This window comes from Natator depressus, chromosome 2 (genome assembly GCF_965152275.1).
Source record: "Natator depressus isolate rNatDep1 chromosome 2, rNatDep2.hap1, whole genome shotgun sequence".
In the NCBI taxonomy this organism is placed as follows: domain Eukaryota; kingdom Metazoa; phylum Chordata; order Testudines; family Cheloniidae; genus Natator; species Natator depressus.
This window is the reverse complement of record NC_134235.1, coordinates 107,136,570-107,164,075: the sequence shown is the minus strand read 5'-3', so window position 1 is coordinate 107,164,075 and position 27,506 is coordinate 107,136,570. Positions and strand designations below refer to the sequence as shown.

General features: G+C 41.3%; 3 protein-coding genes across 4 annotated transcripts in view; 1 reads left to right on the top strand and 2 right to left on the bottom strand.

Moving 5' to 3' along the window:
• Positions 1-659: 659 nt before the first annotated feature.
• NHLRC1 (NHL repeat containing E3 ubiquitin protein ligase 1) lies at positions 660-5,568 on the bottom strand. Its single transcript, XM_074943163.1, has one exon. The coding sequence runs from the start codon at positions 5,484-5,486 to the stop codon at positions 4,284-4,286; it is 1,203 nt and encodes a 400-aa protein (XP_074799264.1). The 5' UTR covers positions 5,487-5,568; the 3' UTR covers positions 660-4,283.
• A 3,522-nt stretch (positions 5,569-9,090) lies between these two features.
• On the bottom strand, positions 9,091-24,423 carry TPMT (thiopurine S-methyltransferase). Of its 2 annotated transcripts, XM_074944804.1 has the most exons (10): positions 24,278-24,423; positions 22,092-22,318; positions 20,201-20,293; positions 18,398-18,530; positions 17,479-17,531; positions 12,812-12,886; positions 11,399-11,484; positions 10,399-10,443; positions 10,203-10,241; positions 9,091-9,464 (listed from the first exon to the last, which is right to left on the bottom strand). In XM_074944804.1, the coding sequence occupies exons 2-10, from the start codon at positions 22,229-22,231 to the stop codon at positions 9,343-9,345; spliced, it is 786 nt and encodes a 261-aa protein (XP_074800905.1). In that variant the 5' UTR covers positions 22,232-22,318; positions 24,278-24,423; the 3' UTR covers positions 9,091-9,342. The 2 variants fall into 2 exon arrangements, with proteins under 2 accessions (XP_074800905.1, XP_074800906.1); XM_074944805.1 differs by lacking the exon at positions 10,203-10,241 and having other exon boundaries at positions 9,094-9,464; positions 24,278-24,422.
• KDM1B (lysine demethylase 1B) overlaps positions 24,400-27,506 on the top strand; it is a 39,751-nt gene continuing 36,644 nt past the window's right edge. The window contains exons 1-2 of the mRNA XM_074944802.1: positions 24,400-24,494; positions 25,033-25,097. The gene's annotated coding sequence lies outside the window, so the exon portion shown is untranslated. The remainder of the gene's footprint in view (positions 24,495-25,032; positions 25,098-27,506) is intronic.

Below are 27,506 nucleotides of genomic sequence, written 5' to 3'. Positions count from 1 at the left end.
ATGGAAAATTAGAACTAAAGAATTTTAAGCAGAGGGTAGTCAGATGATAGTAAGACAATATATTATACGCTGCATATTTATCAGAATCTATGTTGAGGAAATTATAAAGATGTAATAATAGAAGAAGAGTGAAATGTCTATAGTAAAAGTTACTTTTGAAACATGTAATGCAAAGAAGGCCATCTGCAAAGAACTATCACATCTATAAATCAAACAAGCAATTTTGTAATAAGTGGACCACTGGAATTTTGTACCCAAGAATAAATAATTCGTAGATTTAAGGCCAGATGGAACCATGACCTCTGAATTTGAATTCTTGTCCATTGCCATTCCTCTCCCTCAGAGCCAAATGTCTATCCTCTTGAAGTCTGTGTTAAAACTCGAACTGACTTCAATCAATGGGACCAGTATTTGATCATCAGGCCTTTGTAAAACAACCATCGTTACTGTCTCTTCTTTTAAACCAGTGGAAGACATATATAAAATATGCATGTGATAGTTCTGCTCTATGTATAAAGAAAAAGGAAAACACATGAGAAACAAAATCTAGGGCATTTCAGTTTATTACCTACATTACTAACACCTAATCTCAGGATATATTTAGTTACTGAAAATAATTTCTGCTTATTCCTGCATTTTTCCTAACAAATGGAACAAAATTCCAACAACACAGAGGATTCCCTCCCCCCAAAAATAGTGTTTTATTGATTTTAAGTTTTAGCACACATTTACAAAGAATAAAAGAGCAAACAGGAGGAGCAAAATGTACTGCAGTCATATGGCTGCACCACCACCCAATAACTCAGGCCAAAAGTTCCAAACGTGGGTGCCTAAAGTTGGTCACCTAAATCCATATTTATGCAGTTTCATAAGTCAGTGGGAGCTTCATGTAGTCAGCACTTTCATAGGACAGGACACTTATTTGAGTGCCTATATTTTAGGCACCCACCCTTAATAACTGAAGACAGAATTTTAAATGCTTTCTCTGCCCAGTGTTTTACAAGGCAAAGCAATGAGATTCATAACAAACAAAATATAATGCATCATTCAACGAAAGAACACACATTTGACACAAGCAAAAGTCAGTGTAGCCTGCAGCATTCTAGAATAGATCCTTCTGCTCCAGCCACCATCTTCCTACTACTGCAGGTTGAGGACAAAAGCAGTTTGTTTGTTTGTGAACTCAAACATCAAGCTATTTCTATTATCTATCAAAAGAGAAATACAGAACAAGGATAATTTGTGTTTTGTGCTTGGATTTTAAAATGGCGTGAATTTATTTAAAAATTAAGTTCAGTATTTCAGCTCTTGGCTAGTTACCTTTGTGGCTCTAGGTGGTCCCAAGGTTGTTCATCCATAAGTTAAAAAGAGTAAGGACAAACTCTTACTCTCTGTTGTGCTGGTGCTGGTGCACAACAGGGTGGGGTTTGGGGAAGGTGGGTGTTGGGAAGGGGTTATGTTGGTTGAAAGGACAGGCCAGATGATGGATCACAGCCTGAATGTCTAGCGCCCTAAACTTTACTTTTAACACTTTATTAATTCACATACTTCTAAGGTACCCTTCCCTATGCATTTAGAAGTACATCAATTCCCTGAAGGAAGAGGAAGACTGTGCCCTCTCTCTCTCCTCTGTCAAATCAGTTTGGTATCCCCCCCAGACACCATAGTTAATAGTAAGCTTTTGCTGGCAGCAGGTAAAGAGGTTCTTTTTCCTGCTCAGAGAAGTAAATTGCTCCCTGCATTAGTGTCCTGACCCACAGAGGAATCCTGTTGTGGCCAGCAGAATTTGTCTTACAGAGAATCCAAATCTTGTCACCCTCAGACCCCTTATTGCAGTGGTGCCCAAACTTTACCTGTCGTGGCCCCCCTTACCAGTAACGGAATCTGTCCGCGCCCCCCATTACTGCGCTGTTGGCTCAGCAGAGGAGCTTTGGCAGAAGGTGGAGCTGTTCTGGGGGGGCGGAGAAGGAATGAGGGCAGAGCAGGGCTGGGGATGGAATGGAGCTGCGGCTGGGGCCAGAGATGGGCTGGGCTGAGGGGTACTCCATCCCCACCCACTGTGGGGCTGGCCTGAGCCCCCCAACATGCCCCACCGAACGTTCCTCTGCACCCCCCGAGGGAGGCACATGCCACAGTTTGGGAACCACTGCCTTAGTGTGTGGCGGGTGGAGTTGGAAAAGATCTACAATCCAGATCCATAAAATCTCTAATATAATATATAAAGTTACTCTACAACAGATCTAGTGATACCAAAGAAAAATGAATATACTGAAGTAAAATAACAAACCCATAATAAATAAGTGCAGAAACTTCATGTTGCTTTCCAAACCCACCATTATTAATGTCCTGGTATGTCACTAATCAGTAAAACTTTTTGAAAATAGCTTATTTAACGGTATTCTATCACTTTCAAACATTTTAATACAAGATAGGTACAAAGATACATTGAATCTGAAATGAGGTGCTGAAAGTGCCCCTGTCCTGTTTAAAATAAGGATCTGTCAATTATGGTAGGGGTACAATATTGTGTAGTAATTATATGCTCTAAAAGCCTGATCAAGAGCCCACTAAACTTCATGGAAAGACTCCCTCTGACTTGAAAGGGCTTTGGTTCAGGCATGTGGAAGTACAGCATATCTTATTGAGTCTGTGAGGCCAAATAAAAATAAAGGAAAATAAGAGGTATATATAATTTCAACCTACCTCTATCTACCTTACAAAGCATTTACACTTATATAAAAACTGCTGCCACTGTCAAACTACTTAATAATTCAAAGCTATCAAACAGCCTCTTTTTAGCAGCAGAGAAATCCAAATAGATTCAGTGAAGAGTCCAACTAAAGTAATATTATAATCCCTATTTAAGTCATAGCATTATCTCTTCAACTTTTGCTATCCAGTGAAGCAACAGAACCAGTGACAAGACGCAGCCAGATTGTCTTGGATAAAATAAGAACCGACCCAAAATCTTTTTTGAAGCTTGAGGGGAAAAAATGAGGTTCACCTCCTCCATCCCTTCTCACCACATCTACACTTAGTTCTGGTTGGGTCTGGAAGCAAAATGCTAATATTTCGTTAGAAAGGCCACCCAGAAGCACAAAGTACCAGAAATCTCATGAAGGTTTGTTTCTGTAAGATGCCCAATTCAGTTTGCAGAGCTGCAAACAAGTTTTTGACCAGATAACTGCCTAGACCTTTGAGCCATTGGAGTTCTGCTCACCACTGCTACTACCCAAATCACTGTCTATATCCATGTGGAGAAGCTGACTTTTATATCACTATCATTACACAGCTAGGCACTCTTAATGCAAGCACTCAAACTACAGTGATGAGGTTAGTGTAAGAAACTATAAAGAATAAATACAAGCCTGGCACACAGAAAAATGCATAACTGTGGTCAAACCATACGACAGTGTCTTCGTTACAAATTTTAGAACTTTATTTTTCAAAGTGAAGTTAGTGTTAATGAAGAAGCGGTGCACGATGGAAACCTGACTACCACAAAATAATTCTCTAAAGAAAGTGTATGGCCCAGACAGTACAAGCTTCCAAACACTGCACCACAACTATGTCTTAACTCTTCTGATAGGCCTACCTCTATGAATGAGATGGTGGATCAGTCTCTAGGCCCATTCAGTCATTGGCCTTTCATAATAGCAGTCTTCATGGTGGTTTTTGTAATGTGGAGAAACTACACTTTGACCACCCAACTCATTTCAAACTGGCCACTGAACAAGATAAGTATTTTGTCACTACTGACCTCAATTGGATTAAAGTAAAACATTTCACTTACAGTTACTAGTCCTCTGAGCTAGAGAGTCTCCCTTCTAATAGAATTTCTGAAAATTGCTGCTTCTTTCTCATGAGATTCTCTCACCTTATCAAAAAAACATTGTGTAAGCTAGACTTCAATCAAGATAACCAAAAGGTGCAAGTCATTCTCTTTTTCACAATTGATCTAGGATCTTCCATTATCTAAACACAAGATTATTGTTCATTTTAAGGGGAAAAAAAAGTAATAATCGTATAATGGTTTAGAAAAAATGCCAGGTCATCTGGTTGAGGTCTCTTTGTCTGGTGCTATTTAGAATACGCATGTTGTCTCTCACACATACTTAGGAGTCAGAATTGATGAGCAAATGTCAAAGACCATACAGCATGTCCATAAAAATGGTACGTTTCACACAAAATCATGGCAGAAAAAACCCACACATGCATCTGATAAAACCATCATGACTTCTTTTAAAATCTGAAATGCAATAAAATTAGTAATCCAAAACAATTCAGCTAGCAGTATATACTTTAACTGAATGATCACCACTGTCTAAGACAATCAGAGAATTGCTTGCTGTGTAAGTCAATGCCACAGGATAAGAAAGCCCTTGGGTAATTATGGGCCTTAAGACAGGAAATTCCTCAGGTTTTCCTAAGCACAATACAACTTGGTTATAGGCATCTGCTACTATTATGTGTCCCTCTCTGTCGAAGGCCACAGCAGTGGCATATATTTTGGAGGGAAACACTAGGTTTAGACCAAAGCTATCCATCTGGCCAATGAGTTTCATGTCAGCACTGAATATCTTCACTCTTGTCCTGCTGTAGTTTGGTCCCTTAGCTATCAGGTGCTCTATTACAGCGATAATACCAGAAGTCTGAGAAACTGCCACCTCTCTTGGGTTGCATAAGTGAGACTGGATCTTCTGAACCTTCTTTAGTTCTCCTTTTTTAAAATTGGCTGTCAAGCGAGAAAGAGCACCTGCCTCTGGATCAGACAGGATAATGTCATTCTCTGGGGTGGTATCCAAACCCCATGGTAAACAAAAGGATTCCCTGATAACTAGCTTGCCTATTCCGTTAAAATCAAACACTTTCACAGAGCGATCGCCGCTGTCCGTGACAACCACGTGGCCATCCAATGTGACTGTCACGTCAAGTGGGTATTTAATATCATTGCCTGCACCTCCTCTTTCCCCAAACTGTTGTATACAGCTTCCACTCAAGCCAAACAGCTTAATCCTTTTCTTGCCATCGTGTGCCACTACTACACAGTCAGACCCTCGACACATTGCAATCCCAGTCGGATCGATCAGCGTCCCCCAGCCTCCGAAAGAAAAGTTGAACGTTAAGCCTAGAGATGCTGATACAGCTGCTTCATTGCCAGTCCCAGTTGTTGTTCTTGAAGCTAAAGAAATATTAGTTGCAGGGCTTAAGATCTCTATCAGGTGCAGCAATGGTAAGCAGTCACTTGTCTCTGAGGATTTGCAAGCTCTTCGACAGAAAGGGCACTCCAACCTAAAATTCCTTGGGTGTGCTAGAGAGAATACACACTCCAAGCACATAACATGTCCACAGGGCAAGTTCCTCGGCCTGTGTTTCTTCTTCTGGCTATATTTTTCAAAACACACTTTGCATTCAAGTAGACTGACCTCAGTTTCCTTCACCAGTTCGGTCATAATCTGCATTCTATCAGGGGCCGTGGCAGACATAGTTGCAGCTTTAAGAGGATTGTTGATTATACTGTGCTAGCGATGTGACGCTGCCATCTGGTCACATTGGACAGTCACAGGACTGTGTTACATCAGAGGCCTTTCCATAAATGCTGATGGTATGTTCCATTTCAAAGCATTTACTGTAGTCTCCTGCCCTCTAAAGGAAACTTGGGAAAATGCAATGGGCTCACCAAAATATATTTTAAAATTTTCTTATTGTTATCTTCACTTTTTCCTCAAATATTTTGTTTAATTTCATTTAGCATGAACATATATCTAAACTGTAAACTATAAATCCAGGCTCATATCATTTAAATCATGGTAATTTAGCATAGCAAGAATGGTTTCATAGTCCACATCAGTTTTCGAGAGTCAATACATGATTAAAGTCCAATAAACCACACAAAAGCAGGAGGAAGGAAGAGGAAGGGGGTAGTGGGCAATTGAGGGGTAGTTATTCAGGATGCAATGAGTGAACAGGGCTGTGTTTATCATTTTCAGGAGCCCAGGCAAGAGCAGGAATTTAATCTGTTAGAGAGGCGGTTCAGACCACTGGTTTCTGCCACCTCTTATCCTGCTACTAGAGATGGGCTGGGAAGTTAGACTAGGTCACAAAGGTTTCCTGTTCTGACTTCCTGCTGTTAACATTCCTCCCACACCCACATTGCCCATCCGGGGAGGCCCTTCTCCACATGCTCAAAGAAAGTTAAAGGGTCCTTGGGGTTCTGCTGGAAGTGGACTAAAGCAATTAGAAAGTCTACCTACCTGTTTCTTTTAACACTATTTTACTGAACAATGCTATGACCAAGAGAACCATGTCTAATAGGATGTCTGATTGCATTTCTCATTGCTATTACCTGGCTGACCTGCAACTAGAGGCCAAGTCAAACTTCACTCAGTCAGGAGCAACACAGCCACTGCTGCCTGCCTCAGGTGTGTTTCTATTACAGAGGTAGGTGAAATGGCTACATCATGCACTCTGGATGCCTTTACAAAAGTATTATTGCTTGGATTCAGCCTCCTGGGAATGCCATTTCAGACTCACCATGTTCCAGAACTTGTTTCCAAGATAGATGGGATCAAACTTCCCCCATGCCCACAAAGTGTTGATTTTTATTTAGGGATGTCTCTTACATGGCTCAGACAGCTATTATTTGCATTGATTTTGTCCGATTAATGTCTTTTTTTTGGAAAACTTGAATGTTAGGTCCAACCCTGGGCTTTTAAGGAGTAACTTGCTCCTTTTTGTATTTGTATTTTTTAAAACCTCCCTGTTCACACTGTTGGCCTTAGCCTTATTACTGCTGCTCACTTCAGCTTTACTTTCATTTTCATTTTCAAATATCCCTTGAGCATCTCATGGCCCAGGAGTAAGAATCGCACAGAGATAGTATTATTGGAGATGAGAAAGAACTTCCTTCAACTTCTTCTCTGAAAATATACTGCAGGAGGACACTCACTTGCCTGCCTCACCTCAGTGCTTGGAGGTTGCTTTTTGAGAGTTACTTTTCTCTTGATCCTTGTTATTTATTTTTCTTCAAAGCACATTGTTGATCCTCTGTAGTTGGCTTACCTTTCTGAGAAGACAGACTCTCTTGCAAACAAAGAAACGGACTGGGATGCTAGAAGAGCAGTATTTATATAGCCAGCCAGTAGGGGTCCTACTTTGCTCTCTAACCTGTCACCACCAACTTCAACGGTTAAAAAACAACAACAAAAACCTTAAAGTTTCATTAAAGTGATCACTCACTACTGGCTACAACTACAAATATCCTGAAAGCATCAGACCTGAGTCTGCAGCTCTTTGAATACAGTGTTTGCAATGAACATCAAAAGCTTGCCACAAACAGAAATGGAGGAAAATTGACATATATTTCTAAAGCTCTGCTAATCTGTGGATGTCTGCAGACCGTGTTTGCAGATCACTGATCGGATGTGGATACAAATACACTTCAATGCGATATGAATGCACAGCTAAATCTTTTAAACTGGATAATCTCAATATTTTAAAACAACTATTTTAACTATACCTGCCTCCAAAAAAAAAAAATTATGAGCAAGAGACACACACACTTGATACAAGACATTGCTTCTACTTCCAACTCTAATGTTCGTAACCCCTGGGTGAAGGGGCACGCCCCCATCCCAATCAGGAGAAGGCTAATGAGCTCCTCTGGGTTTAATCCCTACCAAACAAACATGCCTGCAAAGCCAACTCCAGCTGGAGGAAGCAAGCTTAACAAGGAGAGCTGCTAACAGGAAGGGGCAGCAACCAGGAGGAAAACTGCTGTGCCTCAGATTCATGTTATGGAGTAGGTGAGAGGAAAACATCTGACAAGACTTCACGGCCCAAAGACTTACCAAAACCCCAAAACACCCTTGAAAGGGGAAAAGGCCTTTGAAGCTGCCAGAGTGTGACCCCTGAGGAAGGCCTTACCGATCGCACCCTTTAAACGTCAGGTTGTAATACTGTAAATCAGCTTTGGTTTCAGAAACTCTTCTCCGCATACGGTAATGCGGGATGGAGAAGGAAAGGGGTCTGAGAACCAACATTAGACTGTGACAGCATCCTAGTGAATTTTAGGTTATTTTAAAAATTAATCTATTATTAGGGACTCAAAACTAAAATTCCCTTTTCCAAAGTTGCAATAGTGTCTATAAACTAGCAATGGGAGACCCTCAAAGGTTTGAGTTCAGATAAATATCCAAAAGCTCATATGCTTATCCAAACTGCAGAAGGGTCTCCATTAGGGCCCACAATCCACATTCCCCATACAACCCTTCTTCCTGTGGCCGGACTCCCGGATTCATAATTGTTGTATTGAGGGGGAAGAATATCACAGTTATAGAAAATTTCAGGGGGCATCTACTCCCGGTGTCTTCTGCTCTCCTCTCAATTGATTCACTTTCCTTACCCCTCTTGGAGATCTATAGTTGACTGTGTCCCCCTCATCCAGTGATGGCTGCTGCTGAATATTCTGCTTTGCTCTCTGCTAGCCAGTCTCTACTCTGCACAGCATAGAGCAACAGAGGTAGGGAGAAAAAGACAGCAGCCACCAAGCAGCCTCTTCTATCCAGCAGTCACTAGTGGCAGGAGCTCAGAATTACAAAAACAAAAAAAAACTTTTCAAAAGCTGCAGCTGTCAGCACTGTATAGCTCCTAGGACATGGGTTGGAACTATGAACACTTGGGATGGGACTGCAAAGCTCCAGACAGACAGACAATATTGGTAGCTATGGAGAATGGTCATGGTCATTTCTTTTTATACACACACACACTCTGGACTGCACCCATCCCATCGAAGATGGAATCATGGACGCAGCCAACTTTGAGCAGTTCTTGCAGGAACGAATCAAAGTGAATGGAAAAGCTGGTAATCTGGGTGGAGGTGTGGTGACCATTGAGAGAAGCAAGAGCAAAATTGCTGTAACTTCAGAGGTGCCATTTTCCCAGAGATATCTGAAATACCTTTCTAAGAAATATCTGAAGAAAAACAACTTGTGTGACTGGCTGCGTGTAGTTGCCAATAGCAAGGAAAGCTATATAGAGAGAGACTTTTTAATTTTAATTATTTGAAATAATACAGGAGACGAACAAAGTTAAAATGATTGTTTATAAAAAGAGTTTCAATGTGGTTAAGTGCTATACATCTTAAAATAGATACTGTAAGTCAAATCAGATGTACAGTGTAATTGACTTAGAAAGCATAAAGTCTTCAAAAGACAAAGATGTTCCATAACCCAGTTTTCATACACTGAGATGTTTCAGAATTCCCAAATATCCAGCTCATTTCAAAGTGAGATCAATATAATTCTTCCCACTTTGCTAATAAATTTTGTGTTTCTTGTTTCATCAAGGAACAGACTTTAAGGTAAGCAGATGTGTTACCTCCAGAAAATAATCTAGTCCCCAGGCTTTGTGCTGGTCCGAGAAGTCATCGACCTTCTCAAGACACTTAATTTCACAGACTTTTCCTGAAAAGGAAGAATAGCAAGTTACAGATATGATGAAGGATGATGATAGTTTGTTTTGCTTTTTTCAATCATGAATTTTTACACTATTAGGAAAAATCTCGCTGACTTAACTCATTTGTAGACTAGCATAAATAAAGTGAGCAGGATTTAGCCCTCTCTCATAATTGTATGCTAATGTTAATTAAGAATAATTCATGGTGTTTAGACACTTCAGAGGTTTCAGAAGGGTGTAAACCACAGGATCTGTAGAACCAAAGCTTAATGTAAGGCATATCAAGGATGAAATGTCAACCTTAACTCAATTTTCTTGTTTCAGTAGCTTTAAGTTGGATCTTTAATTCCCTTAACCATGGTGTTTTCCTATCATCATACTTTTTTTCCTGCAAGTTAACTTTGGTTTCAAAATTATAGCAGAAAGCACATAGGTGGTGGGGAAGGTTTCTGTGTTAAATCTGGGTAAAATGAGCAGATAATGGGGCTTGGAGGAAGGGGGGGGGGGGGAGAAGGGCGGGGCAAGAAACCAAGATGTTGGAACAGAAAGGACATGAGAAAGTGACTATAGGACCAAGAGTGAGAAGCTGTGGGAATAAGAATGAACATTGGGATCTAGTTTGGATTATTGGAGACTCAGCATGGAAAGAAAGTAACCTTGGGCCAAAAAGGGACTGTTTATGTCTTACTGGTAGCACAGGTTCAAATTTCCTTTACAATGTGTATTTAAACAATGAGTCTGTATACCTTTTAGGGAAGTGATGTTTTCCCCTGATATCAATAACCCTAAAGTGAAAAGGATATTTATTTTCAAACTATGTCTCTCCAGATTTTGTACAAGAAGCAAACATTTGCCTCAGGACGAGTCAAAACACTACAATATGAACACATTTGTCTGTCACATGTTTTGAGAAAACTCATAACTGCAGTGGAGATAACTTACCAAATAAACTTTTAATTTCAGAATCAGGAACATAAAATGGTGGACCTGGAAAACAAAAAAGGGAAAGCTGAATCAGCAAAAGTCATGATGACCCGTCTAATATTACAATGAAGCAAACACTGACCAAATACAAGGAGAAATGTTAAAATATTAAAAAAGAATTATTACAGGTTATTAATTATAAGACTTTCTTTTAATAACAATTACTTAGAGTAGTTCAAAAAGCAGTGGAAAACTTATTTGTATTAAGTTAATAATTATCAAAGAAAACTTAAGGAGCTTCTGGGTTTAATAAAAATTAATCAATCAGCCTGATGTATGATACTTAACGCTTACATAGAGCTTTTCATCTTCAAAGCATTTTACAAACATTTATTAATGAATTATAACACCTGTGAGGTAGCCACGCTACAGTAAATTGGGCAATAATTCCTGATTTTAGGTCATGAGGTACTGAAAATCCTGAGTTAGTATCCATCAGAAATATAATATGATTTTTCAGATAATGAGGGTGCAAGTAAGGGAGCAATGCTAGGGTAAGGGAAGGGTGCCAAGGAGGTGGACATAGCAGAAGGGGATAAACAGGACACTCTCTATACATTATACAAAAAACAGCGAAGGCAACGTTATTTTGCATTTTGTTTCACAATTCACCTCCCCCCCACCCAAAAAAAAACAACCTTCCAATTGAGACCAAGCACGAGAAGTTTCTGCCTTGTAGGAATTTTTTTCCAAAACTGAGAAGCAAGTGGAAACAGGGTTATAAAGAAATTTACATACAAACAAACCCCTCTCCCTTCACCCCCCCCAAAAAAATCACAAACTTTTGCTACTGTGAATGCCAAAATATAGTTAAATAGAAAAACGTATTAAATCTGAGCACCAAGCCTCTTGACACCAACTGAGGCAAAATTATTTTTTATATATATATAAATTAATTAGTGTAAAGGTAAAAAGTGATTTTACTTAACTTCTAAACAAAATGATTCAAAGTTCTTACCTTTATGTTTATTTGGATCATAAAAAACACTAACCAAGAGATAACAACAGCTTCCCTCCATTAGAGACAACATCAAATTGGCATAGCTAAAAAGAAAAAAATATTTGCAGTCGTAATTATTTTGTAAGTATATGGTACATAGAGTACTCAAAATGTTCAGCAAAAAAGATACGTAATGTATTCCTATGCAGAACAGTTCAAATGCACCCTTGAAATGCACATAAACTAATTTAACTGAGGTACTTCTAATGTAAAATTCCATGCAGTAAACATGCAACATATGAAATCCTAAATAAAATTAATAAAATTCTACCTTATACACATGCGTGCATGCACACACGCACACCATTTTTCATATAAACTAACAAAAACATGAAAATGTAAAGCTGACCTAGTATTTAAGTCTTCAATAATCTATAGTTACTGTAGAGGGGCCTATACAGTATTGATTTTGTTAATTCACAGCATTTTTTTTATTATTATTATTATTATTTTTTTTTACAAAGTAAGGGCCATGTATGCAACTTAACGTAATGTCCAGTAATAGGGGTAAAGTGAAGAGAGAGGTCATGGGTAAGATTGGAGAGGGGAAAGGAGAAAAAAGGAGAATAAAGAGGATGGAGTGAGGCAGAAAAAGGTGAAAATGGTAGAGACCAAAAACAAACATGGAAAGCAAAAAGTAATGGTAAAATTCAGATCTGCATCCTGCACTGTGCAAATCTACCACTAGATGGGAACAGCAGCTTTAGGTATAGAACATAAGCAGCAACATACAGTAGAACCTCAGAGTTACGAACGAACAGCTCGGGAATGGTGGTTGTTCATAAATCTGAAATGTTCATAATTCTGAACAAAACGTTATAGATGTTCTTTCAAAAGTTTACATCTGAACATAGACTTAATGCTGCTTTGAAACTTTACTGTGCAGAAGAAATATGCTGCTTTTAATAATCTTAATTTAAACGAGCACAGAAACAGTTTCCTTATCTTATAAAAAATGTTATTAAACCTTCCCTTTTTTTAGTAGTTTACGTTTAACACAGTACTGTACTGTATTTGCTTTTTTTTTTTTTTTGTCTCTGCTGCTGCCTGATTGCATTCCTCTGTTCCAAATGAGGTGTGTGGTTGACTGATCAGTTCGTAACTCTGGTGATCATAACTCTGAGGTTCTACTGTACTGTCCTTATTCCAATGGTATTGTTTGCATTGGCAAGACCATTTCCGGAAGGAAACTCTGTTTCAGAACACAGTGTTCAATGACTTTAGTTGCCACAGATGGCAAAGAAGGACTGGCTTGGATTACTCATGGTTTAAGCTAAGTGAGGGATGGCTGATTAGTCAGTGCCAGGAAGATATGTTGTGAAAGGTACGGCCTATCAGAAAGAAAACAGTCAAAATAAATACATTACTTACCGTTCTCTATCACATGGGTTAATGGCTACTAGAGATCCTCTGTCCCAAATCCCATCAAACCTGCCAGCAATTGTGCTACAAATAGGGGGTGGAGAAAGGGAAAAGATTTTATATTAAAAACTAAAATGATCTTTCAGAGTGGTAGCCGTGTTAGTCTGTGTCGTGGGCTAAAACCCAAAAGCTTATGCTCAGATAAATTTGTTAGTCTCTAAGGTGCCACAAGTACTCCTCGTTCTTTTCAAAATGATCTTGTTTTTTATAATCTGACTGAGATACTTTTGCAAAAGAAGTGAAAAATCTCTGATAGGCTGTGCATATGCATAGAGGGCTGATATGCTGCTATGGTCTGGCCCCTTTATGCTATAAAACATTTTGAACAAGGCACATTTCCTGTGTAGAGGCCTTCTCTGGGTGCCACAGAAATGGTGGAATGAGTCTGTTGCCCTTTGGCAAGGGTGTGCAGGGGCAAGAAGAGCTCTAGTTTGAGCACAGCTGTTCTTGGTTATGAGGCAGTTTTTTCAGGCAGTCATAATTTATAGAAACTCTGGGGATACCATTAATTTATGCCAAGGACTGCAACAATCCTTGGACACTTCCAGATCCAAGAGGGTGAGAGAGATGGCTCAAAGCAGCTCACTCCATTCTCCTCAATGTGCACTGAGCTCAGCTCACGTGCAACTCAGACTGAAGACCCAAACATATACCTCAGATGTTTATTCTGAGGTATCTTTTCACTTGAGAAAAGCTAAAACTCATTGCTGCTTGCTTTAATCCAACAAATTGTTCAGGACTATTTTTGTTCCTAGTTGTGTTGGCTGATGTGGCACTGGTGCTCAAATTCAGTTTGATAAAGTCTACTGGTAAAGAGAACTGTCCTCACTGGTTGCCGGTGAGCATTAGGAGGGTGACATTAAGTAAGTTTTCCTTCTGGTAAATATGAAAACTGTGATTTAGTGTGCTGTGTAACAATGGAGTAAGTGATATAATTCCAAAGAAGAGTTTAAAATAAATTTGCCTTAAAACAAAAATGTGTGATACCCTGAAATTGTGCAGCAGCTTTCCACCTGATACTGGGCTTTATTTCAGAGTCCACTAACATTTAAATAAATAAATAAATAAATCACACTTTCTTCCGTTGTTGTTTTAATCACAACGTCATCATCAAGTTTTTGGCTTCTGACCTGTAACCCTGTCCTGTATTGTTCTGTCTGATGCAAAGAGACATGAAACATTTTAAAAGCTCACGAAACTCATGAAAGCTTATGCTCAAATAAATGTGTTAGTCTCTAAGGTGTCACAAGTCCTCCTTTTAATTTTAAAAGCTTGTTTTCTTTTAAAGGTCTGCAAGGAGAGGAAATCCCACCACTTTGCCTTCTACATGCACTTACCATTGGCTTTTAAATATAACATCTCACAACCAAGATGTGATATTTAAGAGCCAATTTAAGTAGGGAGGTAGCATAGTCTCGTGAACAGGATCCTAGATTTGGATTAATGAGATTTGGGTTCCATTTCCACCTCTGCCACTGGCTTGCTGTATGGCCTTGGGGAAGCCACCTCACCTCTTTGTGCTTCTGTTTTTCCTCCCACCTCTTAACTGTACTGTCTAATTAGACAGTAAACTCTTTGGGGCAGGCGCTGTTTCCCACTGTGTTTGAACAGCACCTATCTGTGTAAGAGCCCTGATCTTAGTTGGGAATTCTAGGCACTACTGTAATACAAATGATGATAAATAAAACAATAGTTTATATCAGGGATGGGCAACATTAAGGCAGTAGAAGGCCATAAAAACCACTAAAACCCTGTGGGGTGATGGGGTATGTGACACAGGTGTGTGTGTCGTGTCCTGCACCGACCCTGGGAGCTGTGATGCGGGGAGGAGGAAGCGGGATGAGGAGAGGAGTCTGGTCAGGTCCTGTCCCTGGAGGCATGTGACACAGGGGTCAGGGGGGTGGGGAGTAGGGTCCTGCCCCTTTATGGTGAGAGGGTGGGTTGGAGAGTGAGCCTGCCCTCCACTCACCCTGGCAGAGGTGGCTCCTGTCCCACAGGGCTGGGCCTACCTCCTCGCTCCACCCCACTGTTCTTGCCACAATGTTATGTTACGGAACCCTCCCCAGTGATGCCTTGCCCTCTTCCTGCCCTTGTCTCTGCTGGATCTCCTGCTCTACGCTGTGTTGTGATGGGCCAAATAAAATGATGTTGCAGGCCAGATGCGACTCCTGGGCCACCAGTTGCCCATCCCTGGTTTAAATATTGTCGTTAGGCCAATCCTGCAGATCACACACAAACAAAAATCCCACTGATTTAAGGCAATATTTGCCTGAATCAGGGCTCAGAATTGGGCCCCAGAGGTGTGTTTAGTAAGTACACAGATTGTAAAAAATTTAGCCTAGCACTCAGAATTGTTATGAGCCATAACTGATTGCTTAGTTTAACTGCTTTAGCTACAACACAGCATTCCTTCAAAGAGTAATAATTCCTGTTACTCGTTAACTAGCAAAAAAAAGTCTGAATTGTCTCATTCTGACACAGGGCATGAACACATCTAGGTTGCCCTGCCAAAATCACGTTCTGAATTTAGAACAAAAGTGACTGATCACAGGCCACCCCAGGCAAGCGTGAAGTAAGCTTAACTGCCATAGTTACTAACCAAGTATTACCCATATTGTGTGTGGACAGAAGACGCAACAGTATTGATGCATTTTTATACTCAAAGGAGTCTTCCAATTGTTCCATTGACAGAAAGATGTTGACACTTTCACCACTCTTTTAGAACATTGCATAAGAGCGTCTTATTAAAAAACAAAACAAAACAGGAATGTAGAAGAAAATGTACAACACATGCATGTGACTCCTGTTTATTTTGTCCTCTAAATAAGACCACATCTCCTCACTATTTGGTCTAGTGATTCCCACTGGCAGCATTGCTAACGTGTTACATATTTTGTTTTACTTCGAAATATCATTCCATATTGGTATCATAGAGGTTTTAAATTTTGCCATGTTACTTACAACTATATTTAAAAATCATTAACTTTTTAAAAAATTGCTGACAATAAGCTTTAACATTTCCGGGCCCTGCGTCCAATGATAGCTAGAAAGTTTTAAAGGTGCCTGTTGTGCAAGCAGCAACATTGCCTGAATCTTTCTCTACCTTGTCACTTTTAATATAAAAGATATTTCTATATTCCATCCAAACTTCCATTCTTGCAAGGCCGCTTAATCACACAAACAAAAGAGAATCAGCTAAGTCAGCAAAAGGTTTAGTGACCATCTGTTATGTTAATAACTTTGGATATTTTACCCAAAATATAAAATATCTTAGAGCCAGCACCACATTCCTGTCTCCCCATCTACAAATTATACCTTGTCTCTAGTAGCTCTGATACTCTTATCATTTACAAAGATAAATGATTGATTTCCTCATAGTACTGTAAAGCTATGGGGCAATACTGCTCATATTAACAGCCTGCTCCTGAGGTTGATATTGAGCCAAAACTCACCAGCCCTAGAGGGAGTTTTATCTAAACAAGAACTGCAAGACTGGGACTATCCTGCAGATGCTGAGTGCCCTTAACGCCCTATGGGACAGATTTTCTGGTCTGGCTGAACTGTATTCAGGACGTGATCAGAGGCAAGGAAGGTGGTTTTAACAATCCTTTGTATCCCTCCCTACGCTGGAGTCTGGAGTGGCAAAGGTGGCTTTGTACCACCCAATAATTCACTGGCACAAAGGAAAGCCTCCACTGGCTGGATCTAGCAGCTTTGAGCCAGAAAACAGGTGCAAAGTCCCCTTAATGGACTGGTAAATCTGGCCCATTGACTGCTCTGGGTACTGAGAGCATTCAGCATTATGAAGGACTGAGCCTAGTCAGTAGCAAGCAGGCAGGGCTCGATTCTGAGAGATGCTGAATAACTGCATCTCCCACACAATATTGTGGTGGAGCAGACGACATGCCCCACTCCCACGGACAAGGCAAAGTTAAGGAACTCCTGTGGTCACAATCAGCCTCAACCCCTCACACTTGTGAGGTGTGTCATGCCTGGAAGCAGGCCCTTATAAGGGTGGAAATCAGTGCAGTAGTGGTGGCAAGCAGAGCCAGGGTTCAGAGCTCCCAGACTGGGAGTCCTGTAGCACTCACTGACCTATGCCTTTTATGTGCTGCCTGCCGAGCCCTCTGGAGAAGCAGATGGCCTGGGCTGGTTATCTTTATTACAATTCCATCATGATTAAGCCATAACCTTTACTCACATTAAGGAACTGAGAATGCCTGTAAGGCCTGAGAGACTACTTCCTTCTCTCTTGCACAATGAAGGGGGAGGGGTCAGAGAAGTATTTTCCTTTTGTATGAACTGCTTTATAGCCCCTGAAAGGGGGTAGATTCATAAAAGGCACAGCTGCAGGGCTGTACTCTGTACCCCAGAAACAGACCACACGGTTGTGGCTGTCTGTAGAACACAGCAGGTAAACAAGGTGCCTGCTCTCACCCCTAGGCGGAAACCCCGAAATGTTAGCCTGCGACAGACATCTGTCAGAGTCACAGATGTTCAGTGCTTCTTATGATTTCATCCTTACTGCTCAAATGCTTTTGGCTAGTTCAGATAAAACATAACCTAACAATATTTGTTAAAAATTTGATTGGTGAAAAAATGCTGTTCATTCCTACCTGGACAAATCATAGATACTGCAACAATACAGAGAAATGTTCCCAGATGTACTCTGCAATGAAAAGCAAGGAAACACCTTTTAGTGAACTACATATTTTAATATATATATTTTTTAAAATAAAAAACCTAAGTGGGGGAGGAATTAGGAGGAATGTTCTTTCAGTTTTTCCTTATTGATGTATCTCAAAGCCCTGTGACTGCTGCTTCACCACTGTCATGTGGCACGGGCTTAAAGGTTCAGAGACAGAGAGAAAAAAGGTGGATGAGGTAATATCTTTTACTTAAGACACTAGATTTACGGCTTGTTACAACAATCACTAACCCTCCTTTTTGTCCTACCAGGACAGGAGTGTTAACAGGCCACTTCACCTTGACTGGTCCCTTAGACAATGTGCTAACTACTTATGCTAAACTATCTGTTTGACCCTGCATTTAGTTGCGACACTGGGAGTACCTTTTCCAGACCTGAAGAAGAGCTCGGAGTGGCTTGAAGGCTTGTCTTTCTCACCAACAGAAGTCGGTCCAATAAAAGATATTACCTCAACCACCTTCTCTCTCTAATCTCCTGGGACCAACATGGCTACAACACCACTGTATACAACTGATTCATCAGGGCATTTACGCAAGTGTCTAATTTTAAGCATGTGAGTTGTCCCATTGACTTCAAAGTGTTTAAAGTTAGGCACTTAAATACCTTGCTGAATGAGGGCCAAACTAAATAACAGCTTGAGGATAATTACCCAGTACAAAATTCAACTTTGATGCTTCTTTCTCAGAATCCTCTTTAGAACAGGTGAAAGATGAAAGGCAAGACAAAGAAGTGCTAAATGGCTAAAGAATGGTTTGGCCTGCCCAGCTGTCCCTGAATTGCATCATTAAGTATACAAAAAGATTTGACTATGCAAGCACAAAACAAACCTTAAAAACTTTGGCTCCAGAAATCCCTGGGACTGGTTCTTCAGAATAAGAAAGATTGTGTTCTGTGAAAAATTCCTTCAGTGCACATTCGCTGAGTTCCACACCAACTACACAGTGTCCCATGTCAGCTAACCTATGCACAGCAATAAAAGTTTTCATGTTTACTTGTGATTCACTGTTCTTATTACATAATTTTGATTTATACTGATCCATTCTCTACCTCAAGATGGGGCTTTGGTACATGTGTATCTCCTACAGAACAGTGGTTTATTACAGCAGTTTTTTTTCAGAATCCAGGCTCTTGTGAGATAGGGTTTATATAGGTATTTTTAATCTTGGAGTTTTCACACTTTATTGGAAAAAAACACAGTATCTGATTTTAATGCAATTTTGCATGGTTATTTAAGTAGATCTTGATATGAACTAAGGAATGCACTTTGTTTGAACCTGAGAAGCTTTACATGCAATTGATTATTCATTTTTACTATATTAATGGAAAATATGGGGGCACTACAATGACCAGTAATAATACTTCCCTCCCATGGTGGATGACCAAGGATTCAGTCACCTAGTGGATAAAGTGTTTGCTTGATATTTCACATCCTATTAACGTTATTACAACATCAATGTTTGAAAAACTGCAAATGCTGTTGAATAGCAAGAAACTCTCTCTGGCAAGTGAGGAGCTATACCATCACTTTCTCAAACACCTATAAAGCTTTCATTTCATGGTTACGAAGAAAATTTTCCAAATTTGAACTGAAGATGGATGCTGACCCATGCCAAGTGAAATCTCTAGTAACTGTGATCCATATTAATACATGACATGAGTTTTTAGATAAAGGGCAATCTTATACTGCATGCCTGAATGATTCAGCATTACTACACTTTACACATTATTACTATTGCTATACTGTTCTCTTGTGTCTCAAGATACACAGCTCAAGACCTATGCTGCTGCCTGGCTTTGCCAAACAGCAGCAGAATGAAATTAACAACACACTGGTCAGGTTCACTGCAACAGAACTCTTATCAGTTAACTGCAGAATCACATTTCTTTCACACTGCTGCTGTTTGGCAAAACAGAGAAAGTACTAACCAAGAGCCTATGTTGATACAGAGTAGCAGCAGAGAAACTTCCCCCCCTCGACCTTTTTTGGGGGGGGGGAAGGGGGAGGAGAGGGGACATGATGGAAGGAAGCTAAAACAGAGATTCTCCTCCCTCCTAGTCCCCAGAGATTGAAAAGCTTAAAGTTAAACAAACATCTACTAATCAGCAGATAGTACATACTCTTGAAGTAGGCTCCCAGGAGAGTACCCTGGTAGGAATCCCAGCACCCTCCCACTTCCTAGCAGCCAGGATGTAAGGTATTGGGCTTCTTAACAGGTCATTTTCCTTGAAGCTCACTGGTGCCTACTCTCCCTATTTGGATAATAGGTGCCTGGCAAATTTTTCTAACTCTCAATCAACTTACCATACCAAAAATCTTAAACATCTTACTCTTTCATAACCTAGCTGCTTTTGTATACATCAAATTTTTATATAGCTGAACTATTCTTTTTCCTACATGAATGTTTTCAAACTGTTTGTTACTATTACCTCATCACTGGAAAACCTGGAAGAATTAAATGCTGCCTTCTTTTAAAATATCTAGTGAGCATGTAAAAGCAAAGGAACTATACTTTATGGTGAAAATAAAGGAATGACTATTATATTCACTAATTTACAGAGATGCAGACAGGATAATACATTTTCCAGAAAAATAAGTTAGAAGATTTCTACTCCTAAGGGCTGTATTTTACCATTTCATTTCTACTGCTTTGCCACAAAGTGGAAAAAATATCCTGAGTCCACTCCTGCCATTAAGAAGAACATCCAGATACTTCCTTAAAATCCTGCAGAAGAAAAAAAATAAATAACTATTTAATATTGGAATTGTTTCATGTTCATAGCTGAAAAGCAAGTGTAGCCAAGAATAAAAGGTATCAGGTATTTATATGACATAAAGGCGAAATATAAGTATTAATTAATGATTTAACATAGGGTCTACAGGCCTTCGGCTGTAAATTATTTAGTTTAGCCAAATTAGGCTTTAGGCTAAGTTATGCTAACTTATCTTTATAATAGAGCTAAGTAAGCTAATAATAAACTCACTGAGCTTGTGTCTATGTTTGTGATGCACTGATTTTTGAAAAGAAGTGCTGAGTTTGGATAAAAACGTCTATGAGAGCTCAGTAGACGCTACAAGATGACCATTGGCAGCCTGGATGAAATATTAGAGACTTTCTGTTACTATGGTGATAAGGGGACGTAAATGTTAACGAGTATAAGAGGAACTAACAAGTTAGCCTATGGAAAATGTGACACCCCAGAAGTAAAAAGAAAAGGAGTACTTGTGGCACCTTAGAGACTAACCAATTTATTTGAGCATAAGCTTTCGTGAGCTACAGCTCACTTCATCGGATGCATACTGTGGAAAATACAGATGTTTTTATACACACAAACCATGAAAAAATGGGTGTTTATCACCCCAGAAGTAGTGAAGTATGGAAAGTCAAATAAGGAAAAGGGGCTCCTAAAACCATCATAAATATGTATGAACCCCAGTGGGCATCAGCACAACTGATTATAAAAGCTGCATTGTGGCCTAACTGCCGGGTGGTGGAGGGGGAGAAACCAGGATGAAGACCACTGGTGGTGGTGAGGATGACTAGCACTTCAGGTTTTTCCACAAGGCATGGTGTTAGTAATGCAAATACTATGTGTTTTGTATTGGTCTCTCTCTCTCCTTTAACAGATTGCAGTGTAAGTAATTATTATAGAAAGAGCACTATGCAGTCTCTATTATTCACCTTGGGGGTCCTCTTTCTATTGATAACCTCTTTACTGTAGTCATTCTTGGGGGCTGAACTTTCAGAGATTAAGGTATAGGTATAAACCCTCACCTTGAGATGGGTAATTGGTTAAAGTAACCCATAACTATAGGTAAGTCTATGCCAGACATAATGCAATAGCCCAGCTAAAAGCTTCCACCCAACCTCAAGTGTACTATACTTTGGCGTTTCAAACATTAATTTACAACATAACATCCACTTTTTAACAGACATTTAATTAAATTTAAAAACGGAAATTCAATTACCGTTATAAATGGGCACAGCCTACTACTCGGGCAAAAGAATTACCCACCTCTGAAAGGGCTACTTTAGATTATTAAAACTGAATGAACCTAAAACATCTGAATTTACTCTACACTATTTACTTCTTGTATTTAACTCAGCTTGGGCAATGTAACCAGAATAATTAGTTTTGTTTTCTAAGGCTCCAATCCTGTAAGGTGCAGCATGTGGGTAAACTGCCGTGCATATGCACTACATACTGCAAGACTGGGGTCTAAAACAATTCATAAATACTGTAGAAGTGTTTCACATCAGAAAACACACACCATATCTAAGTTTTGTGGCCTAAAGATTTCATTTAAGATGTAAAAGTTTGACAAGCAAGGTGATCTTTCCATCTCTCCATTATCCTTGTGATGGCAACTTAAACATCCAAAATTATAGAAGCTCTGAACAAGGCTAGTACAAAACACTTCGATGTTTGTACCCAGGCTGCATTTTTGGGACAGGCCTTATGAAAGTCATATTATTCAATTATCATTCATTACAGCTTAGGTAGAAGAAAAGAGTTACATACCGATGTCCTTGTTCCTTATGAAATCCAATTTTTCTCATTTGCCATTTCTGCAGCCATTCCTCTTCAGTCACCACTCTGCATTCTTGTTGCCCAATATCAGAGCTTTCTTTTATTCTTGGTACATCTGTAAAACTGTCCATGGTCTCATATACTTATGTTGTCTGTGTAGAGGGTAAAAATATATATTCCCCAAGCAATATTTTGTACCATGTATGAAGGTCCTGATCCTGCAATCAGGGAGAACTTTCATTAATTGCTATTATTAGCTTCAATTGGAATTCTGTCTGAATAAAAACACTATTAAAAACAACTGGCATTTTAAAAGATCATGAAAATATTTTATTCATATCAGGTTTGCCTTTAATTTATTAACAGAATTGAAATGTGGGTCCTAACATATTGACAATATTTCTGTCACCTCAGATCACTTTATTTTGAGCAAATATCATCTATGGGACAATCCAGAATTCCTGCACGGATAGATGTTAAAGGAATTTTGTTCTGTATTCTTAAACAAATCTTTACATACCATTTTATGCATCACTCTTATGTTCCATTCATGCACAGTATAACACACTTGCAATGAGATTCCAAAAAAATATACGAGGATTTAATTGGGGTTGATTAGAATGTTTGAAGATAAATTTCCACACTTTATTTTTAAATTCCCTTTTCACAACACATGGTGGGATTGAAGAGGGGCAAGAATGGTTTCCATTTTCCTGAAAGGAGGTTCAGCTTTCAGAAATGTGGAAACCACTAGGATAAGGGAATTCATTATAAAGAATCTTTTTCTAGGTGTGGTCCCAGAAGTTTCTCAGTCTGTACTTAATTTCAGTTTGCTGACCGAGCTCTGCAGGAAGCAGCTCTATTTAAATGGGGAGGGGGAGGTTAATATTAAAAAGGGGACATTCACTCATTTCCCCCATTGGGAACAGAAGGATATACTTTTAGACTGATACCTTCCTCCCCAAAGCACAGTTACAACGCCCTTCTTCCCTGCTCTGTTCCCCAAAACTGAGATTTAACAGCTTGTTGACATTATATGCCAAATAAATTAACATGCAAAATCATATTTAATGCAATATTAATGTTGCAAGTTTAAAATATACAAAGGTCATGAAATTAATAACCTAAGGTTTCAGAGAAAAATGATATCTCATTTTAAATTACTTTTTAGTGAGAAGAAAAAAATTAGTTTTGGTTTTTCCTGGAAAAAAAAAACCACTGAACAGCAAATGATAGTTCCAGATTGTACCAATCTTATAAACCAGAAGTTAAATAATTAATTGCCTGAAGAGTGGTCCAAAATACCACATGTGAGCAAGTTACCATCTCACAATGACTTTTATTTCAGTTAGCAATTCCATTAATGTACTTTTTTCCGGGGTGGGAGAATCCAAGGAAATAAACAAACAAATAAAACAGGGAGAAAGAGAAGAGACTGAGAAACTGTGTATTGTACAACACTAGGAGACTCTGAGATTACACAATCAGTTAATTTGGCTCCTCTGTGCCAGGGCCAATTACAGGAAAAGGCTATGTTATGCAATCACTCCACCCTGCTTTAACGCCTTAGAACAGTGCGATTTCTCCACACCTCACCTGGTCCCTGATGCTCCAAACATGTTCATGCTTAACTTAAAGCCCAAAAAGAAAAGGAGGACTTGTGGCACCCTACAGGCTAACAATTTATTAGAGCATAAGCTTTCGTGGGCTACAGCCCACTTCATCGGATGCATAGAATGGAACAAAGAGTAAGAACAGTGCCAGGATGGACGGCAGGGACAGGAAATTTACTCTCCAGGGTTAAAATAAAGCGGGCGCTCAAGCGTTTGCAGGATCAGGGCTTTAGTGACTCGCGTCCATATACTGATGATTAAACAGCACAACAGGAGCACCCTAGGGGACAGCCAGTGCCAGGGCGATGGAGGCTGCAGAGCGCCCGAGGAAGGCCTCCAGAATCTTTTCTGTCAGCAGGGCCAGGCTGGGGAGCCAGATATGCCACCAGGGCCCCGCGCGCGCACACACACTGGGAAGTCCGACCCGCGCTGCTGGAGCTCAGCCAGCCCCCTCTAGCTCCTTTGGGGCAGGGACCCCGCAGCGTCTTTCCCTCTCCCAATGCCAAAGCCCCGGCCCCCCAGCAGAAACCCGGCCCCGGCCCCGAGCGAGCGCCCCGTCCTGACCTGCCCTAGGCGCGGCCAGCGGAGCCCCCAGCCAGCCAAGCCGCCTCCAGGCTGCGGAGTCCGGGCCGCGGGGGGAGGAACCCGCTGTCCCCGCCCCCTGCCCCGCACGCTACGCGCTGAGCAGAGCGGAAGCGGCAGCCGAGGGAGGCGGGCGGGGGGTGAGAGGTGAGCGGCGGCCGCCCCAGGAGGAGGATGGTGGGAGCGGCGGCGCCCTGCGGTGAGTGAGCGCCCCTGGCCGGGCGCTTGGCCGCGGCAGCCCCTGCCTCCTTGCCCTGGGGCAGGCGGCGCTGCTGCTGCTGCTGTCGTCGGCGCCGCCGCCGCCTGGGGCGGGGATGTGGTGACAGCGCCGCACAAAGCGGACCCAGCAGCCCCCTGAACGGGGCTTTCTTCTGCGGGGGGCGGGCCCCTCAGGAATCTTTTCCTTTGCGGGGGGAGGGTCTGTGTGCGTGGGAGCTTTGGCGCGCTCTTGGCATCGGGGATTTGGGGCTCCCTGGGGGTTATTTTTTGGGGGGGGGGGGAATCGCTGGGATTTTTATCCGGGGGGTGTGTGTGTGTGTATCTGGGAGTCTGGTGTCTTCCTACCTGGCAGGCCGTGGGGAGGAGTGTCTCTATGGGGAGTAGGGAGCGTCTGGGTGGGAGCAGCAGCGCTAGGGGGTGGTGAGCAGGTGTCCGGGGGTTTGTCTCCAGAGCGCAGCAGGGATCATTTGCCGGGAGGGTCTGTCGCTTGACCTTACCGTGGTTTCTCTTTATTGCAGCTCTGGTTGGAAGTGCTTTGGACACATTAGTTTAATATCCGGCTCCTGCGTGATTTGGATCCAAGGTGAGCAGAAACCAGCTCCCGCAGAGCACAGATAGATTTCTCTTCTTGCAGTTCCCACGTGTGCTCTGTAGCTTCGGGATTCTTTTGGAGCCTGCGGGACCCCAAGGTTTAGAAGAGAAACCTCAAACTGGCTATTCCCAGCTGGTACAGGGACCCTTGACACATTGCCTTACAGCTGCTTATGTTGTCATGTGTCTAAAAGGGGACTTCTCTTGCAAAATACTTGCAGATAATGACATAACATTTAAAATATGCTAATTTTACCATTTTGTGGTTAAGGGGTTGAAATATTCTGTCAGATGGTTTTGTTGACCTGTTTTAGTTAAAACTCCATTTGAATGTTTTTCTTAAATAGTTTATTTTAAAAAACAACTTTTCAATAATGGATACATTTAAATGTGTGCATGTATATACAATTTTTGAATATCCAAAATCTTGTTTATCATATTAATGTCATGATCCCCATGTCATTCAGATGAATTAGTTGTCACTGTATGTTTAAACTCTGAAATATTTTCCCAAGTAGTAGTATGTAACATACTTTGTCACATCATGTGACATTTTTAATGTATCATAAATGTCTCCTTTTCAGAGTTACTTTAGCAGCCAAAAGGCTACTATTAATAATAATAAGATAAATGTAAAGTTTAGCATAGAATAATAGAACAATTTGCTACTGGAAATGAAGTTTTGTTTTGGGGTTTTTTTGGGGGGGGTGCATACCCCCTCCCCACCCCCAGGATCCAGTAGGGTAGCTGAGGGTAAATGTGAGTAAACAGAGTTTACCCACTTCTCTTTTGGGGAAAATGGAGTTTAGACTAGCTTACTCACCTTTTTTTTTTTTTTTTTTTTAAAAACCTTTTCACCAGTGGCAGGATCCAATAAGCAGCAGACTGTATAACCAGAAGTATGAGTTCTTTATATATCTTAACAGATTGCTTTTTTTCCTCCTTGATACTTGGTATAAATATGCCAGCCATTCTGTAACAGTAACCTTGTACCCTTCAGCTGTGAAGGGTTATCTGTGCCCTAAATGGTCTTCCCAAACAGTTCAGCAGAGGATAACCGCAGCCTTCTTCTCCATGTCTGTGACCCTGTATATCAGAGGTGGGCAAACTACGGCCCACGGGACCGTCCTGCCTGGCCCCTGAGCTCCCGGCCAGGGAGGGTAGCCCCCGGCCCCTCCCCTGCTGGCCCCTCTCCCCAGCAGCCACGCCGCCATGCGGGCAGCATGGCTTGTGCTCGCCCACCTCCCAGACTTTCCAATAAGCCTGTCCTGCTTCTCTGAGCAGCCTTGTGGGGGGGGGGGGTTGGATAAGGGGCAGGAGGTCCTGGGGGGCAGTCAGAGGACAGGAGGTGGTTGGATGGGGTGGAGGTTTGGGAGGAGAGCGGTCAGGAGACAGGGAGCAGGAGGATTGGATAGGGGGTGGGGTCCTGGGGGGGCAGTTAGGGCCGGGGGTCCTGGAAGGGGGCGGTCAGAGGACAAGAAGACAGGTGTGGGTGGGTCGGGGGTTCCGGGGGGCCTGTCAGGGGGCAGGGGTGTGGATAGGGGGCAGGGCAGTCAGGGAGCAGGGGGGTTGGATAGGGGGTGGAGTTCCAGGGGGGCGGTTAGGGGCAGAGGGTCCCAGGAGAGGGTGGTCAGGGGCCAAGGAGCCGGGTGGGGGTTGGATGGGTGGAGGTTGTGGGGGAGCGGGGGGCGGGGGCCAGGCTGTTTGCGGAGGCACAGCCTTCCCTACCCGGCCCTCCATACCGTTTCGCAACCCCGATGTGGCCCTCGGGCCAAAAAGTTTGCCCACCCCTGCTGTATACAGAAAGAATTACCTTCTCTTCTCTTTGTCTCTTCTGGTCCACTAGTCAGCAGTTGTCCGGCTGACAATAGTCAAGTACCCAGTTCAAGTCAGGTTCACCAAACTCAATGTATGTTGGTAATTTTTCTTCAGAATAATATAGTTTATAAACAGACATGTCTAGCCATGTATGACAAAGGCTTCTCGGCTAAGGAATTACGCTTTGTTACCAAGTAAGGCCGTACAAAGGATATACAAGTCTCATCCCACTCCTGAAAGCAGGTTGCAGGAAAAAACAGCACCATGTCACAGAGAGGTGTGTGCATGCCCTTGGAAAAGCCCCATAAAATACAGACTGTGTTTTTTCTATATGCAGGTGTGATGTTACCCAGCTCAGTACACCTGTGGTGTGGTGACATTGTTCTTCAATTCACTACAGATCACCAAGCTTCTATTTATCTTATTCTAATTGATTAGGTTAGACTACATTTCTGCATAAACAAAAGGAGGATAATACCTTGGTTTGTCTAAACTCCTTTCCCTTTCCATTTTCATTTACACAGATATTAGTGTGATTTTCCTCACTTCAGTCTAATCCTTTCACCTCAGGGTGAGGTCAGTG

Excerpts from the sequence above, each read along its gene's own strand:
- TPMT (XM_074944804.1), bottom strand. The coding sequence starts at position 22,231 with ATGGACAGTTTTACAGATGTACCAAGAATAAAAGAAAGCTCTGATATT. Across the intron at positions 20,294-22,091 it reads CATAAGGAACAAGGACATCG|GATTTTAAGGAAGTATCTGG; the intron begins GTATGTAACTCT and ends TTTCTTCTGCAG. Across the intron at positions 12,887-17,478 it reads AGTATCTATGATTTGTCCAG|CACAATTGCTGGCAGGTTTG; the intron begins GTAGGAATGAAC and ends CCCTATTTGTAG.
- NHLRC1 (XM_074943163.1), bottom strand. The coding sequence starts at position 5,486 with ATGTCTGCCACGGCCCCTGATAGAATGCAGATTATGACCGAACTGGTG.